The 24,045-nt window shown below is 39.7% G+C and overlaps 1 protein-coding gene across 1 annotated transcript; it reads right to left on the bottom strand.

Annotated features, from left to right (window-relative positions):
- Positions 1-489: 489 nt before the first annotated feature.
- On the bottom strand, positions 490-23,774 carry adam8b (ADAM metallopeptidase domain 8b). The gene is made up of 23 exons (XM_084567407.1): positions 23,685-23,774; positions 22,633-22,739; positions 22,417-22,490; positions 22,243-22,318; positions 21,759-21,835; positions 21,313-21,535; positions 20,094-20,159; positions 19,944-20,006; positions 19,682-19,851; positions 19,518-19,599; positions 19,293-19,435; positions 19,022-19,208; positions 11,319-11,408; positions 9,118-9,316; positions 7,906-8,008; positions 7,641-7,806; positions 7,487-7,567; positions 6,250-6,334; positions 4,366-4,486; positions 4,136-4,289; positions 4,015-4,062; positions 3,389-3,439; positions 490-1,845 (listed from the first exon to the last, which is right to left on the bottom strand). Exons 1-23 carry the CDS (start codon positions 23,722-23,724, stop codon positions 1,717-1,719), a joined length of 2,535 nt encoding a protein of 844 aa, XP_084423533.1. The 5' UTR covers positions 23,725-23,774; the 3' UTR covers positions 490-1,716.
- Positions 23,775-24,045: the final 271 nt, after the last annotated feature.

The following is a 24,045-nucleotide window of genomic DNA, read 5'->3' as shown; positions in this document are numbered from 1 at the left end:
CCTTATGGTGACAGAGAAACAATTGGAGTCATCAGACTTTCCAAAGTGGTGTTGAGTTCCCAACTTTTTAATGCGCTTTAGGTCTTAACTGCTTTTCTGTTCCAAAGCCAAAACTAATATCTGTAGTAACATTAAATCGACGTAGCCTGTAATCGATTCACCATAACTTTGCTAAGCTGCTGTTTCTTGAAGAACACTGAGTTTGTGTTAAAGTGGAAACTCATCAGGCATCCAAGCAGGAATTCCAGTTCTTGGCAACTCACAGCTGTGACTCACTGGTGACCAATAAATATAGATTAACTGTTAACTGATGTAGACAGATTTTTTCCTGGGAAGAACAATAGAAGTCTCCTCAGTTGGTCAATAAAAACTGTTACACAAGGACAACGGATGTTGACTTTTCATACAGTGTAATGACTCATTTTTGTTTTGGGTCACTCTGATGACGAGTGTAATCAGCTGATGTAACACGACCGGACAGATGAAATAAAGTTCACTTTATTGGTTGCAACAAAAAGGCCTTCATGAAATTTCATCACACAAGTCATCTGAACTGTGTAAAGCTGCCTCCCATGCTGTGTGTACCATAGGGGAGGGGTGGGGGGCGGCTGTGGCTCAGCGGGTAGAGTAGTCGTCCACAAACCAGTGGGCAGTTAGCTGTTCAATCCCTGTGGATGGACCCTGAGTTGCTCCAATAGGTAGAAAGGCACTATATAAATACAAGACTGTTTACCATTACAATTTCAAGTACAGTGTAAAGAAATGCAGAATAATCCCTGTAGAAGGTACACGCTGACTATGGATGCAGTTTAGGGGCTGTATGAAAAGTACCAAACAAAGTTTTCAATGGACGTCTTATCTTTGGCTTAGAAAAACACAGATATTCGTAAGTGTTGAAGTGGTACATTCTCACAACCTCTTTTAGCTGTAGTTTTGGTTCCTAGCACCTAACCACCAAATCTCTGCCTCTACTGTGTAGAGCTGGTCAGGTATTGTACAAGGGATTTTTGCTTGTGAGATTTATGTTGAAAACAGCCGGAAATTATGCTTCAAAAGCCCCAACACACCAAACTAACGTCAAAGAACTAAAGACTGACTAAAGGTAAACTAAAGGTTGACTTTGACGTCGCCACAAAAACATTCATTTGAGACTTACAGTAGAAAATAAATATAGCTGTTTTATCAGCCCAATCATTACAACTAAAAGCTACTAACAGAACACTTGATTGCACCGATTGAACAAGTTTGCAGGAAGACTAAAAGAAACAAACAAAAAAAAAAAAATCACCAGAAAGGAAATTGAAAGTCACCTGATCTGACTCTACCCCCCTCCCAAGTAATAATTTTCAAACATTCCCCTTCACTAACTGGAATTAAATATTTAAAAAACCTTATCAAACCAGCGTCTTTTTGCTCCTGGTTCTAAAAGTGCAACGCAACGCTCGTCACACATTAAGTTCACAGAAAGGACAAACAATTACGAACAGCAGCAGCAGTTAATTGCAAATGTTCCCACAAAAGAAAAAAAAAAAAAAATCACTTTTCCACAGCAGCAGTGCAGCTGTTGGTCCCGTGTCTTCAAAGACTCTCGATCGGCACAACATCTTTACTGGCTTTGAAGAGCAAACTTTTCCAAACTCCCGGTGGCGGCTGCGACTGACTGATTCCACCAAAGATCACTCGCTCTCTATATCTGCAATGTCCTTAATGAGAAGTTCATGTGGGCCTGTGGAATCGAGGCTTCACTGGGGGAAGAAGAGGAGTGCTGGGTTTGATTCTGACTGCTGGAGGAGGGCTGGGCTTGACCGGAGGTACAGGAGGAGGACTTGGTTTGGCCGCTTTAAACTGAAACATAAAGCAAAGATGAACTTAAGACACATTTATAAAAGTGAACCTGCGAACATCATAAACTGTTGAAGTTAAGGGAAATGGCTTTGAGTAATTTTCTTTGAATTGGATAAAAAAAGAAGCAGGTGAAACCCATGACTAAAATTAAATCAACTATAAATTACTCAGCGGTGATCATAGAAAACAGACATTAAATTATCATCACTATTGAAGTCAGGAGTCTCGTCATTCCTTGTTAACCCTACTGCCTGAGGAAAATTGAAGTGATCTGATTATATATTCTGAGGTTTTTAAACACGTATGAAGAGTAGAGGGGTAAGAGAATCAATGTGCGAGACTATGATTACAAATACTGTTTAGTTTTAGGGCTGAGGGCTTTGGAGGTTTGACTGTGCAGTCTTATTTCTGTTTGGAAATAATTATCTTAGGCATAAGCTTCTTTTTGGCTTTTGCTAATTCAAAACCATGTAAAATTAGATCTGTTTTTGGTCCCCAACACCTAATCTCCATCTCTAACTACATCGTTTTTACTGTGTGGTCCTGGTCAGGTTTTGTACACGGGCTTTTTGCTTTTGAGATTTTTATTAAAAACTTCAGAGAAGTACTGGCAGCAAAGGCCGACTTTGATATCACTTGCATCTGGGCCAAAAAAAGTTGCACTTACAACCCTACAAACAAAAAATTATAAATTTCAGCCAACTAGCACATATGAAAATTTAATTGTCAATCGACTTCCACTCAGAAAACTTTTTTGAAACTATGTAAAATTGTTGAACTGGTACTTTCTCTTACTCTTAGCTCCGTTTTTGGTCCCTACCACCCAACCGCCTAATTTCCGTCTCTAATTTTGGAGATTTCAGCTGCATCAAAGAACTACTGGCAGCAAAAGCCAATTTTGATGTCACTTGTTGCTCTTATGCAGCAAGCGTTTAGTTTTAGGACTGATGGCTTCGGCCCCTTGGTTTTATATTTTGGAACTACAGCTCCAAATATGGGGCGACTGATAATTAGGCTGCTGTATTTTTAATGGCATTGGCCTCGATTCTACGTCGCATTTCTACCGGAATAAGCTGCACTTTATTGACAAAGGCCTTTAATACGTTGTGACCTGGTTTTCAGTATAATTTTAACTGAGTAATTTGCTAACCTCAATGAATCAACATGGTTAAAATAAAAGCAGGATTTATGGCTTGTTGGATAGTCACAGGATCTTTCTGTCTTCTGCAGGTCTTACATGTCTTTGTGGCACTTTGTGTGAACAACACAACATGATCTGTGTCTTACTGGAGATAGTGCTGCCTCTGCGTGTTGGGATGTGTTTGAGTTATGACTCCTGCAATTAATCTGTTAATCATTCTGTCCTATAAATGTCACGCGCTCACGTCTTCAAACGCCCTCTTGTTTTATGAATTCAGAGGTATTAAAACGGAGGAAAGCTAAAATGTGTCCTCACTTTTTAGGAGCTGCAACCAACAAAAATTTTACTTAAAATGAATTGGTGAATTAGTCCTTTGACCTAATCACCTCCAAAGAGACTCACCTGTGGTTTATTCAATGGTGGTAGTGGTTTGGATGGAGGCAGAGGTTTGGTCTGTGGGGACAAAGAAAGAAGGTTTCAAGTTTCAAATATAAATGAATAAAATGAACTGTGTGTTTGTAAGCTGTCATTTTAAGCTTTATCTTTTCTGTAGGTCGAGAGGACATGATATGTCCACAAAAAATAACTACGAAGATAGTAAAGTGCTCAACAAAAAGACTACACTATTAGAAGGTTTTTACTTTCTCAGCATCTTATGGACAACTTCAGTCTGGCCGTGACATTCACCAAAAAGAACATGGCGAAGTAAAAGACAGACTGAAGGACAAACAACCTATTCTGTTCTTTTGGTGCGATTTACAGGAAGTTCCACACTCGGTTTTTCTTTTTCCAAAAACAACACAACCAGTGTTGTTCAGTTTGTTTTCATGTTGTTTCCGGTAGTTTTACTCAAGTCATGGCAAGAATTTGCGGCTCCATAATTGTGTTATCAGACACAGGGACCGAACACACCTCTATGTATTATTTAATTTGACTTCTGAACTTCAGCAGAGACTTAAGTTGCCGACTCTACATGTGATCCTCAGTTTGCATTATGTATTAGATTGCTTTAATAAAACAAAGCTTACCAGCTCAGTTTCTGAGGTAGTTGACACTGAAGGCAGTTTCTTTGGTGGCTGGAAAAGAGAAATCACTCTGTAAGGATGAGGACAGTCTTGAAATAACTGACTAATTGACTGATTTGTGTACCTGTGGAGCGGGTCTGCTGGGAGTCACTGTAACGATCAGAGGACTGTGGGCTTGTGTTGCTGTTGACTCCATAAAAGTGGGCTGGCTGATCTGAGGTCTGTCTTTAGCATCACTGAACATCGGGTTCATCTTGCTCGGAGCTGAATGCACTTTCCTGTGAACAAAAGACTGATTGAGCTTGGGAGCAGACGACAAAAGAGCATTAACTCAAACACAAGACAAAAAATGACCTTTTGAATGTGTAGTTGTCCATGTTGTCCTGTTTACAGCACATCAGGCCTGCAATCACTAGAGCGATCACCAGAAGAATGGAGATAGTTGCACACACAGCAGCTATTATTCCACTCTGACCTGCAGGCATAGATGGGGAAATGACAATGTTAAAGCCAAAGTAGAATCCTTTCTTTATGCACAATTTATGTCCTGTTGTCTGTCTGTAGCTGTTAAAATGGCACCAAGGCCATGTTTACACTGTGGGGAAAATTTACAGCAAAGTGGTTTTTAGTAGTGCTAACTACTAGCCACAATCGCAGTGATTTGTGGTAACTGGATATTGGATTAATTGCCATGACACTGTGTCATTCATGATCCTCAGAGGATGAACTGAGATATTACTCTTTAGGTCAAGGTTTCAGTTTGTCTAATTTAGGTTTTGACTAGACATCTGAACCGAGATCAAAAAACTACTGGCAACGAAGGCCAACTATGATGTTGTCTCACATTGCCTGTCTCTCGACTAAAAAGTTGCACTTCATACCAGCAGGTGGCAGTAGTCTGTAATCGTCATTCAAAAGAGCTGTGCTGAGATTAACTGGATGGCTAGGAAGAGTTACAAACTTTATTTGCAAATGTGAAACAAAAACTGGTTAAAAAGCCACAGACACTGGATCAACTAGTGCTGACTGTGTAGGACACACCATAAAAAACACTGGCCGACTGTTTTTTGGTGAATGTGGTGTTCACACGCCGAGCGAGAAAAGTTTCAAAATGAATGTTGGTAAGCTGTTGTTGCTGACTCCAACATAAAAGCTGAAACAAGGGCAAGTGCCGGGTTTCTTGAAGACGTTCCATCCAGGAAGCTTCTTCAGCTCTAAAAGACTGGTGGGGAGTTGGAGTTTAAATCGAGTGACTAGGGTCAGACACGGCGCTGAAGAAGCTACTTGGATGAAATGTCTTAAAGAAACCCAACAAGTCCAGTTCCTGACGTTTTTGGCATTGTTTTTTTTAGATACAACATGAACTGGAGGAGTGAGAACCTTCACAGGCATGCTGGGTAACGTCATCCATTTAAAAGTTAACTGGTGAAACAAACGCATCCGATTGGCTGATGTCACTGACGTTAAAGCCAGCTCAACGACCGCCACGTAGTGTTCATGTGTTAAATTTGTGGCGTTGTGACGCTGGCTTCCATTGAAAGTGAATTTTAGCCTCAGATAATAAAGATTACAGCTACATGTTAGCAGTAAACTTAAAGTAGCGTTGTGCCTAATTTAAGCCTCAAAGAAGAAGCAACTTATGTAAATGCGTAAAACCTATTAAATGGGGATGTGGAAACATTGAACAGCTTTTTGAAGAAAATAGTTCCTCTTCAGGCATGTTTCATTTCTTGTCCTGTTTTTGTGACCTAAATAAATAAGAAATTGGTGAAAACAGAACCGAACTGTCAAAACAAAGCTTGACGTCTGCAAATGAACAAGATGTATTTCACAGTGTTCTGAGGAAAACTCACAATTACTTAATTTTGTTGTGGTTAAGACAGATTAAGGTTTCAAGAGTCTCCTCTTCCTCTTTATTTCTACTGCAAGGTCAGGATAGTTGCACAGTCACTTGGCAAACTCAAAATTCTCAAGCTTAATGTGCAAAAATAGACGACAATATACCTCTTCATTATCTGAGAATGTAGTCAAGATGGAACAGGAGAAAACCTCAGGGGTTAGCGTTAAAGAAGGAGATCACTCACGGTGGATGATTCATGATTCTTACTGGAAGAATGATTCAACTGGTAACTGTGACCTATTTTTGTCTAAGCTGACCTTGGCTTTATACTGATACAGAAGCAGGAAAAACACCTGGTCACATTTTAAAATTTGTAATGAAGTGAAGCGCTCACGTACCTCGAGGTAAATCTGCATACTGCACGTCACAGTAAGGTGGGGACCAGCCAGGATTACAATGGCACTCTTTCTTGTGATTACACACCTGAAAGAGGAAGAAAATAATGATTATACATGAGTGAAATCCAACGGCAGAGGTTTAGAGTCTAAAAGATACATGTTGAAAGATCCTTTATGCAACTACAAAAAGAACACTGCTTCATAGTTTTATTTTGGACTGACGTTCAATATCAGCAAATCTTCAAATAGAAGAATATTAACATTCATACAGTTATAAGTTGTCTTACATGGATGCGTTTAAGTCCCAATGAAATGAAAAATGTCGGTAAAATAAATTTCAGTCCAGTTGACTCGCATTGCTACGACTAAAGAATCCCATAACAACCAAAAAAACATTACCCCCTTGGACCTATGTTTCAAAAGAGATGTCTATAAACCTGAAAATAGTTTCATTAGAGTCCGGTAGATAGTCATTGACGACCACAGGAACGTTTCTGAAACTCAGTGTAAAGTTCTCCATAATAATTCTATACATTTTCACGAAAACATCACAGTACTGAAGATGAAAAATGCTAAAACCTAAGCTAAATGTGGCACCACCAAGCAGAAACCTCCAGGATGGAAAAATGAAGCCAACGCTAAAGTGCCGAAACTTGCAGTTCCTCAAATGACCACTAGATGCTGGCACCAAAATTGAGTCAATCCCCATAGACCTCCATGTGAAAAAAAATGTCCAACTTTACAACAGAAATAAACATGTTTACAGCTTGGCACAAAATAATTTTAATATATGAGTCTCCTATTTAAATTATATCAAGGCTTAAAGTTATAAATAATAAAGGGCGAGGCTTGGTGTCGGACGGAGTCAAGCCCAGCCAAGACGGAGATGACCTGAAACACCACACTGAGCTTCAAAGCAAAGAGGTGACGTCAGTTTAGTCTGTGGGAATTACTCAGCCTTGATGCCCACTCGCAGCGCTGTGACTATAAAATCCCATACAAACCAAAAAAGCCTTTAAGCAGTGTCATAAAAGAGATGTCTGTAAACCTTAACAAATGTCCAAATTTGTAGCCTGAGTTTTAATTAATGGAGGTTTTATATTTGTAACAACATTTCCATAGTCCAAAAAAAAAAAAAAAGATCATCATCGTAAACATATAATTCTCTTTCGAGAGTGGCTGGAGTAGCTAGATTAATTAAAAAGTGTGGTCTCAAGCTGTTAAATAATGAACTTACCCCATTGTTGTTGCATTTCTTTGCACAGTCCTCCTTTTTCCCATAAACTGATACATCCACACAGCTGTTGTCAAGGCAAACCTGTGTACAGATGTTTCATTTAACACTCCATGTAAAAAAAGACCCATTTTAATCTCCCTTCTGAGGGTTTTACCTTATTTGGTCCACATGTGGTTCCTTTTGGCACCATGTCCATGTTTCTGGTCTTATCGTCATCCACAGCCAGTTTACATTCTATGCCGAAGACATTGTAGGCCGCACGTTTACCTGTGATGGACTCACCGCCTCCCACACAAAATATGGACCCACACTTCTGATTTCTGCAAATACAAGACAGATTGACTAATTCAGCCACGCCAAATGTTATACATTATACTTTTAAGTACTGTATCACCCTGTCTCTCTGATACTGTACGTACCCTGCAGCACAACGAGTAAATCTAGACCCATCCCTCCCACAGTTGGCTCCTTCCTCGCCTCGTCTGTTCAAGTCGAAGCACATATCTGGTCCACTTCTAGCTCCTGGAAGAGGAAGAAATTGTAATCTTTCTGCTGTGAAATGTCTTTTGATTACAGTTATTTAATTATCTGAGAGGTTTAAAGAGGACGTTGCTTTTAGTGTAGCTCTAGTCCTGTTTAGTACAGGTGTGAACGCACTCAAGACGTATTGAAGAAACATTTGAAATCGGATCACTTGGACCATATTTGGTTGTGGTCCAGCCAGGCCACTTGTGTCCACATTCCTTTAGCAGTGTCCACATACAGTGCTTCCTGGACACATTGACGGACTGTTACTGGTTTTCCCTTTCACTACTGCAGACAGCACAGCAGTGACGTTACTGTGAACACTTACAGAGTTCGAGTTATTGTACAATGTGAGCTTTGTGCAGGGATCTTACAAAACTAACTTCAGGGGTGAAGATACATTCTGAATAATCGCTTGTTTGTGGTTCTGAAACAGCGAAAGTATTGTTTTGCGACAGCAGCTGTTTGCGCTTCAAATATGGTAGGCGTTATTTGAGAACCGTGATCAGATCACAAGTGGCCAAGAAACACATGGAGTCATGAATGCCAGGTAAGAACTCAGAGCCGTCTATTTGTGATTGGATCACCAAGAATGCAAGTTAATGCCAAGTCTGAACGGGGCCTCCGACAAGTCCAACCAGACGCCAGTACAATTTAATTTTCTAATCTTTCCTTTTAAGAATGCTTCATGAGTTTACTGGATGATTTTCAAAGTAAAATCTAAATGTTAAAATCTTAAATTAAAAGGTAGCTAGCAGCTAAAACAATAAAAAGTACATATTTCCTCCTTACATGGTAGAAATATTCAAGAAAAGTACGAGTACAGTACAAGTTAACTTCCCACACTGTGAGTGTTACAGGATGTTTGGGTATTTTCAGACTTGAATTTTTTTTTCTGCCTTTTACGTAATAAAAATGAAACTTGATTAAATGTGAATCAGACTGTGTTTCCTAGAAAGAGCCACTTCCACCACATGACAGTGAAATGATCTGTAAACAGACCAATAACTCTGCTGTTCAAGGCTAAACTTGTCTATTCAAAGAAAGGGGATTGTTTTAGTTTCTCTACTCGAGTGGCTGAACTGACTGCAGTGTTTTTACTCTACCTGTTCCAAACAGCCTCCAGCAGTGCTTGTCATGTGTCGGGCACTGTCCGTTGTAGCAGTAACCCTGGGCCCGGTTGTAGCAGGGTTTGCCGTTCATCTCGAAGCTGTCTTCGGGACAGTCCTGTGACTCTCCGGTGCAGTATTCAGGCAGGTCACAGTCACCGGCTGACTTCCTGCACACACTTCCAGTGGCTTTGAACTGTGGGTTAAAGTACATTTCACATCAGAGGAGCAGCGCCCTGGGGGGTTTGAGTGTGTCTTATTTATACAGCAGATCTGGATCTCTGGAGTGTACTATCATTAGCTCATGTGTTTATGTGGTACTCTTCCTGTCCTTGAAGGTGTCATTTGAAGAAGGATGTGGATCAACCTCTGTTTCCTGCTATTTTTTTAACAGCTGCTGCTTTAAAGGGTGAACCTCGGTGACTATGATTATTGGTCTTTTTACTCATCGTGGCAGCATGGAATGGAAATGGAATGGGAACGCCTTTAACTTTAGCATAAACAGTCATGGAGGATGAACTTAACTGACTTTGGTGATTCCCAGGCTTTTTGACAAGCTGCAGATCAGCTGACATTTTTACTAACGTCACTAGCACGTCAAAGTTATCAGTTCTCCTCTGATGTATCCTGTTATCTACTGGAGGAACTGAAAGTTATGGTTCTCAGGAGATGAATCCATCAGAATCTCGGTCATCCATTGATGTTTCTCCATGAGCTTAACATTCGTGGTTTAGGGTGAAATATTATTACTGGCATCGGAATATGGTTCAGAAATTCCTGCTCCACTGAGCATGAATGTCGGGTGCAACTGTTGTGCAAAACATCATCTCTTGTCTTACTGGATGGTCTCACACAAGTCTTTAGGCTCTCAAACGTCTCTCCGAGGAGCTACCATTGGCGACTTTTAGCTCTCATGTCACCACCTCAAACAGAACAGACTGATCAGAAGGCTTTTTCAATCAGATGTAAAGGGCTGGTGTCTCCTAACGACCATGTAAACACTTGATCTGCTGTTTCTCTCAGGTTGAAATTAATTCATTCTTTTACTTCACATGGTGTAAACATCAGGTGACGAGTTTCCAGGATGGACAGAAACATGGAGGTAGCTGTTCAAACAAGTGTCTGAAAATATGAACAAAGACAGAATCCATGTGGACAGTAACGTTGGAGACGTGGAGACAACTTTGTCATCTTCTTCTACACTATCAGTTCAGGGATGGAGATGAAGATGGAAGAAAATCTCTCCCTCTTAAACTTCTTCTTCTCCTCCTACTTTATTTCTTCTTCTTCCTCCTCACTTTTCCATGGTTCTTCCTCTCTTCCCACCACATCTCCTTTTCTTCCTCTTCCTTCTCCTCATTCTTCACCCCCACCCCCTTCTCTTCACTCCCCTTCCTTGTTGTTCTTCTCCTTCTTCCTCTTCTTTGTTTTCCTCCACCTTATTCTACTCCTTCTTCCTCCTCCCCTTCCTCTTATTCTCCTCCTCCTCCTCCTCCTCCCTTTGCTTCTTTTCTATTTCCATCAGAGTTGATGCTCCACAACAGAAGAACCACTTTGTCAATAAAGTTGACAAATGTAGACACAGGTGTTTTGACTCCTGCTCACAATTTATGACAAACTGGTGTTTAATTGACCTTTGGCTAAGCCCCGCCCTAGAATGTAGATTGACCAATCACAGCCAAGAGAGCTCCCACAGGGGTCCGACACTTTTTCCACAGCGCTCCATTGACTTTAACGCAGGCGTCTCATATTTTCGGTCTCGGCAGGCTATACTGTCGATATATATCCAGCATCCAGGGTATGGATAAGCCCAATGATGTGCGCGCAAAACCCTGTGGAGCTAACCAAAACATCACCGTTACAGCTTAAGTTGCATAGTTGTTGATACGCTAGCACATGCTGAAGAAATACAACGTTATACGTGCGTAACGTTGGTCCGTTTGCTTCGTAATAACGATTATAGAAGTGAATAGAGACGTACCCAGCTTTGCATGAACAGTGTTGCTCCTTGATATTGATACCAGAGCCTTATAGATAACCAGAAAACCACAGCCCAGAAGAGAATGTCGGACGTAGCAACAGTAACTAAGGGGGGCGGGGCTTAGCCAAAGGTCAATTGTCCAGTGAATCTTGTCATGCTGGTTTTAGTCTGAGTGTAAACAAATGTTACACAGAGTCTGGCAAAGCATCTTCAGTACCTGACACCTGTCGCAGCACTGTCCATGAGCGCACTCGGATCCTTCAGTCAGACGACAAGTAGAGGCATCGCAGCAGGGGTTGTTACATTCCTAGAAAAACAAAGATTCAAGTCACGTTGATTGTCACTTCCGCAAAATGTTGATAAAAACATATAGTGGTGTGAAATACTGTTTCTCCTAGTCCCACTGTGCTATATACAGTATATGCTAACAAGGCGCACAATAACTGCGTTGACTGCAAAAAAAAACATTTCTAAACAGAAGCTATACAGAATGTATCATGTATTAAGATTCACAACTTTACACGGTATATAAAGCTGCCTAAGCAGTGAATGCTCTATTGATAGATACAGCCACACGTATGACATTTAAATAGAGTGAACGTCATTAATGGCATATAAACAGAGTGAGCATTATTTTTGCTGGAGTGGCTACTGACGACAGTGCTGAAGAGTTCAAATTGCCAAAGATGCACGTAGTGGAAAATAACATACACAGTTTATTAGTGTTACCATATGTGTTAATCACCAATGTACAAACAGTTGTGCAATACTTGTGCAAATGTCTATCTCATCTGAAAGTGGCTTGTGCAATGTTTGGGAGTTTATGGTTGTATGGGAGTGTGTGTGTGTGTGTGTGTTGATGTTGATGGGGTTAGTGAGTCCTTAGAGCAGCGGCCGAGGGGAGAGTGTTCAGAGTCCCGATGGCCTGGGGGAGACCTTTTGTATATTGTTACACATTTAAGAGGACTGCATTGAAAGCTGAGTCACAACAGATTAAAGTTTAAACTAATAACACTTGACCACCACCGTCCCTTTTATTAGCCCTAACCCCCACACACAGGAAACCACACCTGGCCGCTCATACAGGAAAGACCCAAGCGGTGACGGTATATCAAAAAACATAAATTCAACTGAACTGATGGGAGATTTAAAATGCTAAACTAAAAAGAAGTTAGAAGAAATACAAAAACCTTTTTATACTACGAATACATTTTGTTTCACCATTAAGCAAAACTTTTTGACTTCTCCATAATACAATTACAACCATTTAAAAGTAATATTAACTTACTTAACTATTTATTTACTGATATAATTATGATTTATATTAAAGAGGGATTTCATGTGGGGCTTCCGGTTTGGCAAGCTAGAAGATGGCAGCATAGGAGAACAGGCTCCCGACATCTGAGTTTTAAAATAGCCCGTAGCGACTCGAATTTACAAAAAGTTTAGCGAAAGTAAAAAATAAGACTGAGGGCTTCAATATGCCAAGAGGAAGGAACAAGAAATCTGTGCAGTACGAGTTACATGAGGGAGACGATGACGATCAGACTTCACCCGCTGCCAGCGCAATGGAGGACAACGACATGTTAGCAGGTGCGGGAGAACAAGCTAACATCGCAAGCCTGGACCTTATACTCAAAGAATTAAGGGAATTCAGAAAAGATAACAGTGGGCAACTGAAGGAAATCAGAAATGAAATAAATAAAACAAAAAAGAGAGTAGAAGAGGCGGAAGAAAGGATCATAGATACTGAAGCTCGAATACAAGCTAACGAAGAAGCCGTAACTGAGATGCTTAAACTTCATATCGAAATGGATGCTAAGCTAACGGACCTCGAGGGACGGTCCAGGAGAGAAAATATTAGAATACACGGCGTTAAAGAGGGATCCGAAGATGATTCCCCGTCAATGGTTGTGTTTGTAGAACGTTTACTACGGCAAAAACTTGAGTTGCCTGACTCCACTGAACTACGTGTGGAAAGAGCACATCGCGCATTAGTACCCAAGCCTCCACCCAACGCAGCACCACGGTCCATCGTTGCCAAAATGGCTAGCTACAGAACTAAAGAAGAAATATTGAAACTGACCTGGCAGAAACGTGGGTTCGAGTATCTTGGAAACAGGATCAATTTGGATCATGATTATGCACCCGAGGTTTTGAAGCAGCGGAGAGAATACGCCGAGGTAAAATCGGTGCTGAAAGGGAAAAAAATCCGGTTCCAAACTCCATTTCCAGCAAAGATGAGAGTCTTCTACCCGGAGGGAACCGTACTATATGGCTCGGTGGAGGAAGCGACGGGCGACATGGCAAAGAGGGGATTCCCGGTGACGATCATCAAACGCCCGGAGACTCTTCTGGAACAGATCCGACGTTTATCGTGGCGCACGGAGAGGAGAACGAGAGGCAAGGTGAACATGGACCGGACCCGGGACTACAAGGAAAGACTGCAAGAATTCAGACGCCAAGAACAGGAATGACTGCAGGACACTAAGAGACTGACAGGTAGAAAATGATGAGTTTGGTTTTAAAGGGAAAAAGTTAAGATGTAGGTTACATATATTGGTAAAGATTTCTCTGTCTTAAAACACTTAAAGTGTACGGCAATGAGTTGTGTGTTGAAGGAAAAAAGTTAAGGTGTAGGTTACATATATAGGTAAAGATTTCTCTATCTTAAAACGTTTAAAGTGTACGGCAAAAGAGAAAATGAAAATGGTCGGGCGTCCTACCTATGCTATTGGAGGAATGGACATTGGCCAGATGGCAAAGGAAGGCCCTTTCCCACCAAAAGGTGGGAGAGGCCACCCTTCAAGGCCCCCCTTCCATCGGGGCCTACTTAGGGTCATTTCGAAGACCCCACAGTTGGAAGTCAACATATATTCTTTTCTTATTTTTCTTTCAGCTGTTGTTCAATACAGCGTTGTTGTTTGTGTATTGTTCAGTTATATATGTTCTGGGAGTGAATTGATTGTACTGGGCTATACTATTTCAAAAAGCATTCAGATAGTCAGAGAATGGCCAGTGGCAAGGTAAAAGTCATCTCCTATAATGTAAATGGCCTGCTGAACCCAATTAAACGAAGTAAAATTCTAACAAAAATGAGGAAAGAACGGGCACAAATAGTATATTTGCAGGAAACTCACCTAGACTGTAAGGAACACGAAAAACTAAAAAGAATGGGTTTTACAAATGTCTTTTTCTCTTCTTACAAATCCGGACGAAGAAGAGGCGTTGCTATCCTTATATCAGGCAAGCTACACTTTGAAAAGGTATCTGAAATAAGTGATAAGGAGGGCCGATTTGTTTTAGTAAGAGGAAACATTGAAGGAAATCCAGTTACGTTGCTAAATGTATACGCTCCCCCTGGAAGCGACATACATTTTTTCAAGAGGATCATCGATATGATGGTATCAGAGACAGTAGGCCTATTAATCTGTGCGGGAGATTTGAATATACACTTACAGCCGAAATTAGACACCTCTAGTAGAAAAATACAGGATACGAGGTCTCTAAGTAAGAAAATAAACACACTATTAGGGGAAGTTGGCCTAATTGATATATGGAGAGACTTGCACCCTAATCAAAGAGACTATACTCATTATTCCTCACCCCACTTAATATACACGAGAATAGACTATTTTATAACATTCGGAAAAGATAAAGATAAAATAAATACCTGTGAGATTGGGACAATAGATTTAAGTGATCATGCACCTGTATACTTGACTGTCGACCTAAAACTACAGCCTAAAACTAATAATTGGAAATTAAATTCGAGTCTATTGAACGATCCTCAGTTTAAAGAACAAATTAAAAGAGAGATCCACTTTTACTTGGAAATGAATGACAATGGGGAGGTGTCCCCTCCCATTCTGTGGGATGCCTTAAAGGCTGTCCTGAGAGGGAAAATTATAGCAATATCCTCCTATAAGAAAAATATGAGAAATAAGAACTTAGAAGAATTACAAAACAAATTAAAGGAATTAGAAAAAATACATAAAACAAAAGCAACACATGATATATTGGAGGAAATCAAGAACGTAAGAAATAAAATTAATGATCTGACTACGCATGAAATCAAAAAAAATCTAATGTTCCTTAAACAAAGGTATTATGAAGGTGGTTCTAAATCAATGAAACTTTTAGCCTGGAAACTGAAAAAGAAAATAGCACAGAACACAATCTATAAAATTAGAGATCCAGTTACAAAAATAATAAAACATAAATTAAACAAAATACAGGGCGCCTTTGAAATATTTTATAAGACTCTTTACTCTAAAATCCCAGGGGTAGCATTCCTGAAATAGACAGTTTTTTGGATTCTCTGGATCTACCAGTATTAAATGAAGAACAAAATAAAGCAATGATTGAGGACATCACAGAAAAGGAATTAAAAACAGCAATAAGTAAACTAAAATTAAATAAATCACCGGGATCAGATGGCTATACAGCAGAATGGTATAAGGAGCTAAAAGTAGAGCTGATACCAGTGATGCTTCCTACACTGAATTGGGTTCTAAAGAAGGCACAAACACCGCCCAGTTGGAAAGAAGCAATAATCTCTGCCATACCAAAAGAAAACAAAGATAAATTGGAATGTGCGTCGTATAGACCAATATCAGTTCTTAACATAGATTATAGACTATTTGCCTCTATCATGGCTAGACGACTGGAAAAGTTCTTACCCTATCTGATACATAATGACCAGACTGGATTTATCCGAGAGCGCCAAACACAAGACAACATACGACGGACATTACAAATCATTAATCACGTTCAAAAACATAAAATACCAGCAATGGTAATTAGTATCGATGCGGAGAAGGCATTCGATTCAGTGGATTGGAGCTTTCTTTATCGAGTTCTATACAGATTTGGGCTGCATGAAGTAATAATTAAGGCTATACAGGCATTATATAATGAACCCACTGCTAGAATTAAAGTTAATGGCTGCTTATCAAATTGTTTTACTTTAGAAAGAGGAACAAGACAGGGTTGTGCGTGTTCACCACTATTATTTGCATTATATTTAGAACCATTTACTCAATATATAAGACAAAACAAGGAAATAAAAGGCATTCAAATTCAAGGTAAGGAGCATAAATTAGCTTGCTATGCAGACGACATTTTGATTTTTCTAGGCCAACCAACGAATTCTCTACCTAAACTAATGCAATCATTTGAATACTTTGGACAACTATCAGGGTACAAAATTAATGTAAATAAAACACAAGTGATTAAATACAATTATAGCCCCCCAGACGAAATCAAAAGTAAATACCATCTAGCATGGCAAACAGAGTGTTTTAAATATTTGGGAGTTATAATACCAAAAAATCTCACAGAACTATTTGAACGCAACTACTCACCAATACAAACAAAAGTCAAGGAGGATATAGCAAGATGGAACTTAATCCCATACCTAAGTTTTAACGCAAGAATAGACTCAATTAAGATGAATATATTGCCCAGACTATTATATCTATTTCAAACCCTCCCAATAGAAATAAGCCAAAAACAATTTAACGAATGGGACAGAATCCTGTCCAGATACATATGGCAAGGTAAAAGGCCCCGAATCCGATTCAAAACTTTACAGTTGGCAAAAGAAAAAGGGGGATGGGGCCTCCCTTCTTTCAGAGATTATTACTGGGCAGCACAATTAAGACCTATGATATGCTGGTGTAACCCCGCATATGATGCTCAGTGGAAAAGTATTGAAGTGGCATTGACCTCCAGTCCCATACAAGCAATTATAGCCGACAGTAGCCTGCAAGACTTTATAAAAAATATGGAAAACCCATGGGTCAAGCAGACTCTTACTGTATGGAGAACAGTAATAACAGAATACAAATTAGAGGACGACATAGCAATTCTCAAGTGGTGTGCATATGATACACAATTTGCTCCGAATAAATTAGACATTAGATTCAAAAATTGGACATACAAAGGAATAACAGCTTTATGTACGATAATGAAGGAAGGTACACTACTTAGTTTTGAAAAGATTAAAGAGAAATATTCACTAGAAGCGCAGGATTTTTATCGTTACCTCCAAATGAGACATTTTGTCAGTGACAAGATAAAATGTGTAACAGAATCAAGCAAACAGTTGTTAGACCTTTTTAAAAGGGCATATAGTTCAAACAAAGATAGAGGCATTATCTCGGGTATATATAATGGGCTTATAAATATGAAAACACAATCGACCCTATATGTTAAAACAAAATGGGAAGCGGAGGGAGGAATGGATATAACGGAGGAAGAGTGGACAAAAATATGGATATATCAATGGCAATGTAGCAGCTCACAGAGCTGGAGGGAGTTTGGCTGGAAAAGTTTGATTAGATATTTTATCACGCCTTACCAAAAATCTCACTATGAAGGGAACCCCCCGACTTGCTGGAGAAATTGTGGGAATACAAATGCAAATCATTATCATATTTTTTGGGACTGCAATGTTATTGAAACTTATTGGAAGGGAATACATAACTCAATACAAGACATTTTTGGAAGCCACCTGCCTTTAGAAAGTAAAATATTGTTTTTTGGACTCGTACCCGAAGGATGGCCTAAAAGAGACAAATATCTGTTTAGTATCTTGTTAGCGGCGAGCAAAAAGGCCCTCACGAAAAAATGGCTATCACAGGAGAGCCCAACTTTGGACATGTGGACAGACATCATAATGGACATTTACAGGATGGAGAGAATAACAGCTGAGGTGAACTACAAGAGGGACTTGTTAGTTTCACGCTGGAGGAAATGGATGAATTATATAATGCCACGCAGACCGGACTTGGACCTTATAAACTTTGGATAATACACCCAGTATACATATGACAACAACATCCTACTCCCTATATGTTAATGTTCTTAATGTTTTTTTGTTTGTTTGTTTTTTTGCGTGTGTTCCAGAAAACAGAAAAGTACATTCAGGCAGAAATATAATAACTGAGAATGGAAACAGATATATGTGATGTATTGATTACTGAATGACAATAAAAAGTAAATAAAAAAAAAAAAAAAAAAAAAAAAGAGGGATTTCATGTCAACGCATATAATTCTAAAGTTTTCTAGTTTATCTGAAAATTAAAATCATGGACTACTGTCGGCATAAGGAAGTAGTTTGGATCAAATTAATTAATTGTATCCACTCATAATTATATATTGTTTTATTTAGTTTTTTTTCCCAGTGATGCACCAGATTGAACAAATATGAATTTATTTGTGTATTAAAAAATAAAATAGTTTGATCACATTTACTGCTGGACAAAGATGTCATGTTTAATTTTTAATAAACTGATTTAGAGATAATAAATCAAAGTAAAAAAAATTACCTGAACTAAACAGAAGATTAAACATTTCAAAATGTATTTTTATAAGGTGAAATAAAAAAATAAAAAAAAACATATTTTTATATGTAGGTGTTTACTATTTCACAATAATCGTAAATAAAAATGTATTTTAACAATTTTAATTAAGAAGCGTATTTGTAAGATTCTCTGAACAAATTTAAATAATAGAATATCGTCAGCATAAGGATGTAGTTTGAACAGTTAACCAAATCAACCTAATTTTAACTTCTCATTATTATATTTCTAACTAAAAAGGTAGAACAATTAGAGTTTTAATAATTGATGTTTGAATTATTTTTGCAGGTAAAGAAACTAATTGACCTTGTTTACTGCCAGACCAAGATCTCCTGTTTAACTTTTGATTAATCATCAGAACAGATGAGGTTCAAAACAGGAACCTTTAGCGCTTTATTGCTCCAGCTCTACCTTTTATTAGCTCTAACCTTCCACACAGGAAACCACACCTGGCAGCTAGAATGGAAAACCTAAGCGGTATCTTCCTTCACCAAAGGACGTGTATTTTTAACGCCCGAAAATGCAGATATGTATTGTCTGCTGGAAGATTTACCTCCACAGTGCCACAGTCACACTCCTCTCCGGGGTCCAGCAGGGCGTTGCCGCAGCGAGGCCCCACGGCGACGGTCTTGACAGAACTGGGTTTGTGCAGGCAGCCTGGCCGAGCTCGCGCCATGAACTCGGAGAGCTGCTCCACGCTGCAGCCGCTGAAGAACTCTGGAAACGCTTGACTTCCCGTCCTGAGGTGGAGCAAAGAGATTTCGGAAGTTTACAAAAGGATTCGGTGCCCACCTGCAGCTTTGAAGACGCTTTCATCACAGTACCTGAGCTTTTCTGCCATCACACAGTCCCCACTGCCGTGAGAGGGACCACAGACACAGCCTGGGGCATCATGGGACAGGCCAAAGTTATGTCCCATCTCATGAGCAATGGTGGAGGCGAGGCCAATCGGGTTTTCATGGTGGTCCTGGAAGAGGTCAGAAGAGGAGGTTCACTAAAAGGTTTCATCTCCAGCTGCCAATATATAAAATTGCTTTCAACACTCATACCTGATTGACTCCACCTGAGTTTTCGGTACACATGGCAAATTTATTCGCCAGCCCGACCGTGTCTCCATCAAAATCTTTGCCACTGTTGAAGACAAAAAGCGAAACATGAGGTCAAGCTGTCACCGAGTTTTATCATCTGCAGATATCCAACCATCGATCCTCACGTCACAAACTGGGCGTTGTCGTGCTCCTTCCTCCGCAAAAGATCAGTCTGACGCCACGTCAGGAAATTGTCCAGAGCTTTTTCTGAGTCGATGTCAACGTTGATGTGGTCTCCGTTCGACCAAATCTCCAAACCCACCAGCATGACACGAATGTTCAGAGGCCGATACAGCTGCAGGAAGAAGAAGAAGATGAAGAAGAAGAACAGGTGTTTAGCAACAAAAGTGTTGAGAAACAGCTAACAAATACTGATAGCACTCTCACCTTGTCAACGTGATTTACAACTCCGAGAATACGGGATTTAGTCTCACTTCCGTATCGTTTATGCTACAGGAAACAAGACAGATGCATCAGAGACATTCAGAGAGGGATTTGTAAAAAAAAAAAAAGTCGTACTTAAAACGATATGTTTACCTCAGTGTTGTCCACAACAACGAACAGCTCGACAAACCTCTGCGGACCCTCGATAGGTTTGGTTTTCTAAAACGAGACCGAAAAACAAATTTAACTCACTCATGTGATGCATCTTTTGTCTCGTTTCCGTTCTTGTCCTGGAAATATAACAGCTCAGATTTCCAATATTTATACAGGTTGTGTTCATAAAAAAAACACAAACAGTTAATTCAGACAAACACAGAGATATGGATTACGCGTGTGGCTACATAGCCAAAAGTATGTGGACACTGATATCTGTTGGGATAAACGCCTGATTTGGTCTAATCCTGCAAAATCACCACGAGGGTTTAGAGGAGAATAACAGTTGGCAGAATAATTTATCAATATACACCAGTCAGCCATTACATTATGACCACCTGCCTAATATCATCTAGGTTTCCCTTTTGCAGCCAAAGTATCCTTGATCCATGGAGGCATGGACTCCTCTAGAGCTCTGAAGGTGTGCTGTGGTATCTGGCACCAAGACGTTAGTAGCAGATTATTTAGGTCTTGCTTTAAGTTGAGAGGTGAGGCCTCCATGGTTCGGACTTGTTTGTCCAGAACATCCCACAGATGCTGGATTTGATTTGGAGGCCAAGTCAACACCTTGAACTTGCTGTTGTTGATCCTCAAACCGTTCCTGAACCAGGGAGCATTATCCTGCTGATTGAGGCCATCGGGGAATAAAGTGTTCATGAAAGGGTGGACGTGGTCTGCAGCAATGTTTAGGTAGGTGATATGTGTCCAAGTAACATCCACATTAACTCCATCTTCCTCCATGTCTCCATAGTCCAGTTTCTATGTGTCCATAGGAACTTTCATCGGCGGACAGGGGTCAGCATGGACACCCTGACTGGTCTGTAGCTACACAGCTCCATACAAACCAATCTGTGATGCATTATGTCCACGATGTGAGCTTCCTTGGACCACTTATGATATGTATAGACTTCTGCAGATCAGAAACATCCCACAAGAGCTGCAGTTCTAGAGATGTTCTGACCCAGTACTCTAGACATCACCGTTGGGTCAAAGTAACTCAGATCCTTCCACTTATCCATTTGTCCTTCAAATATCAACTTTCAGGACAAATTGTTCACTTGCTGTCTGATATATCCCACTATCTGACAGAAGTCATGATAACCAGTGTATATAATAATTTCTAGTTCCAGTTAAAAGAAAGCTTGGTGATTGAGCATACCCATAATCTGGACCTGAAGAGACCTGCAGGCTGAGGGTTCTGGTCCGGGTCCTGGTCTGGGTCCTGGTCCCGGTCATACAACACGCTGGTGTTGGACGCAGAGCCACATCTGGGTCTGCCGCTGATCTTCAGGTGCTCCCGTCTGTAAACTGCATGGTCTCCATCGTCAGTGTCTCCCAGAGGCTCTATCAGGTAAACCTGCTGCCGAGCTCTTACAAAGCCGCTGCACGCCATCACAGGAAACGACAGTAAACAAACAAAAAGTTGACTCAGAGTAAATGAAGCAAAATGAACGTTAAAATGAGTCAAAAGAAGATCGAAAAACAAATTAAAACAGATAACTAAATATCATGAATCAACAAGATTGTCAAGCCTCTGAGAATTTACGTAAGCGTTAAATGACAAACAGGAAGTCAGAAGCTGCAACAACATCCTGATTTTCTTACTTGATGCCTGAACAAATCCCCACGCTGACCGCGGAGTCTGCCATGGCTTCGATGTGACCGTGATAGTAGCAGTGCTCCTGAATGGAAACACAGATCAGTCAGCGAGAGGCTTCTGTGACTCACAAAGATCTCCTTTCATCATGAATCACAGGTCAAAATTACATTTCCCTGCAGACTGCACGCACATTAGGGCGCCGCATTAAGATTATTTTCATCATCAATTCATCACACGCTTAATTTAACAATTAATCGATTCATCTTTTATCATTATTTTGTATAAAAAAAATAAAAAAAAAACGACACATACGTCAACCGCAACTGAACTTTATAGAAAATTTTAAAGAAAAAGAAAATAGGAGAAAAGAATTCAAGGTTGACCACATTTACCGCTGGACAAAGACCTCCTTTTTAATGTTTTTTTTAATTAGTCCATTAATGACTTTTTGTATAAAATGTAAAACTAAGATAAAAATGTCACTCTGACCTGACTTGGAGACGTTGTCACCCGTTTTCCATCTTCCAAGTAGTGCGTTTCAGTGTAGCCTGTCCCGATAAGATTCCTATAAAACACAGATGAAAACAGAAACTTTTGTTTCTCGAAATTTTTAGCCGTTAAGACACGTATTTGTTCAGAGGAAATCTGAGGGTTCCTGTTTACCTGTTCTTTTCTAGATAGATAGTGTGGTTTATGCCTTCGATGGGTAACTCGTACCGAACTGTGTCAGGATAAATCTGCAGAAAATCAGACATAAATCATAAGAAAACATCAGTTTAAAGTTAGAGGTAGATATTGAGGACACTTTAATATTTCTTTATACGTGTGTGCTAATAAGTCTGTTATTGTGTGCTTCATGTAAGGTACAGGTGAGGTTACCTGGTCGTCCTGCAGACTCCTCCTCTGTCTCTGCTGATGTCTCTGAGGTCGGACGACATCGTAGCGCTCCACGTGAGACAGCGTCTGCGAGCTGTGCACGAGGCAAACTACACAACACCAAGAGAAACTCAATAAACGCTCACTTGCCAAAGCATTGGCAACTGGAGCTGGCAAAAGAGCGTATAACCTACATCTATCACCTGACAGTAAACCTACAAAATCAGTACCACACTTTAACCTTATAACAAGATGTTGCACCAGAATCAGATGAAGTGACATGTAGTATACACATATTTGCCAAAACATTAGGTACACAGGTGGAAACATTCTAATAAGACAGTCCTGCACTAAAATTTAGCTTCAAGGAGGTTATAGTATCCAGCATTAATTTACTGTAAGAAAAGTCATGAGGGAGGGTTTAGTGCACGACTGTTATATTACAATGCATTCACTGGTGTACCTGATAAACTGACAAAGCAGATTCACAAAGATTTAATCAGTACTTCAGAAATAGTAACACTCTATAACACTGCTGCAGTTGTTCAGGAAATAGTGACACACTACACAAAGCCAAACTGATAAACAGGAAGTAACAGTTTTAGTTTTTAACATAAAAGCTAAAAAAACAAAAGCTAAAAGCTGGATAATCAAAATAATAGATATTTTCTAAAAAGAAATAATAATAATAATAATAATAATAATAAACTATTATTAAATAATTGAACTAATTACTGCTTACTTCTTACTAGTCTGTACAGTTCCGTTGAATTCTTAAAAAAAATACGTGTAAAAATGTTTAATTTTTAACTAAAGCAGGAAAATAATTAATATTAAGTACATCAAAAATGTTTAATGAAGTAACATAAAATTGGTATTAGGCTTTTAATGTAATAAATAAAGACTTTTAATGCAGTTTTAAACCAAACATGAAAAATTTACCGTTTCTGTCGTTTAAAACGGTCGCAACTTTTCTACCAAACTCCGTTCATTTTTCTGCAAATTTAACCGCAGCTCGTCTCTCTCTATAAAGTTCATTGTAAAAAGTCTCTTACCGAAGGTTAAGCACAGCAACAACATGTTCGTCTCCACCATGATGCGCTCCCGTCGGACACCGCCGCTCTTCTCCCGTTATACCGCAGGAAATCATCGACCACAGGCGGCCAATTCCGCCGAGGCCCCGCCCCTCTGCTCCTTGGGTCCGGCTCATCTACGCCTCACACACATTTACCGGAACCAACCGTCGAAGGGCATGACGTAACACTTCAGTTGATATGGAGCCCTTCAAAATAAAATGAGCGCAGGCTCCTCAAAACCTGACAGGACCCCCAAATGAGTCTCTTCCAAATGATTCAAAATATATTAATATAATGAATATTAAAATCCCACATTATCTTTGTAATGATAAAATGTAAT

The sequence above is a fragment of the Chelon labrosus genome (genome assembly GCF_963514085.1).
Source record: "Chelon labrosus genome assembly, chromosome: 19".
Classification (NCBI taxonomy): domain Eukaryota; kingdom Metazoa; phylum Chordata; class Actinopteri; order Mugiliformes; family Mugilidae; genus Chelon; species Chelon labrosus.
This window is presented reverse-complemented; position numbering and strand designations above follow the sequence as displayed.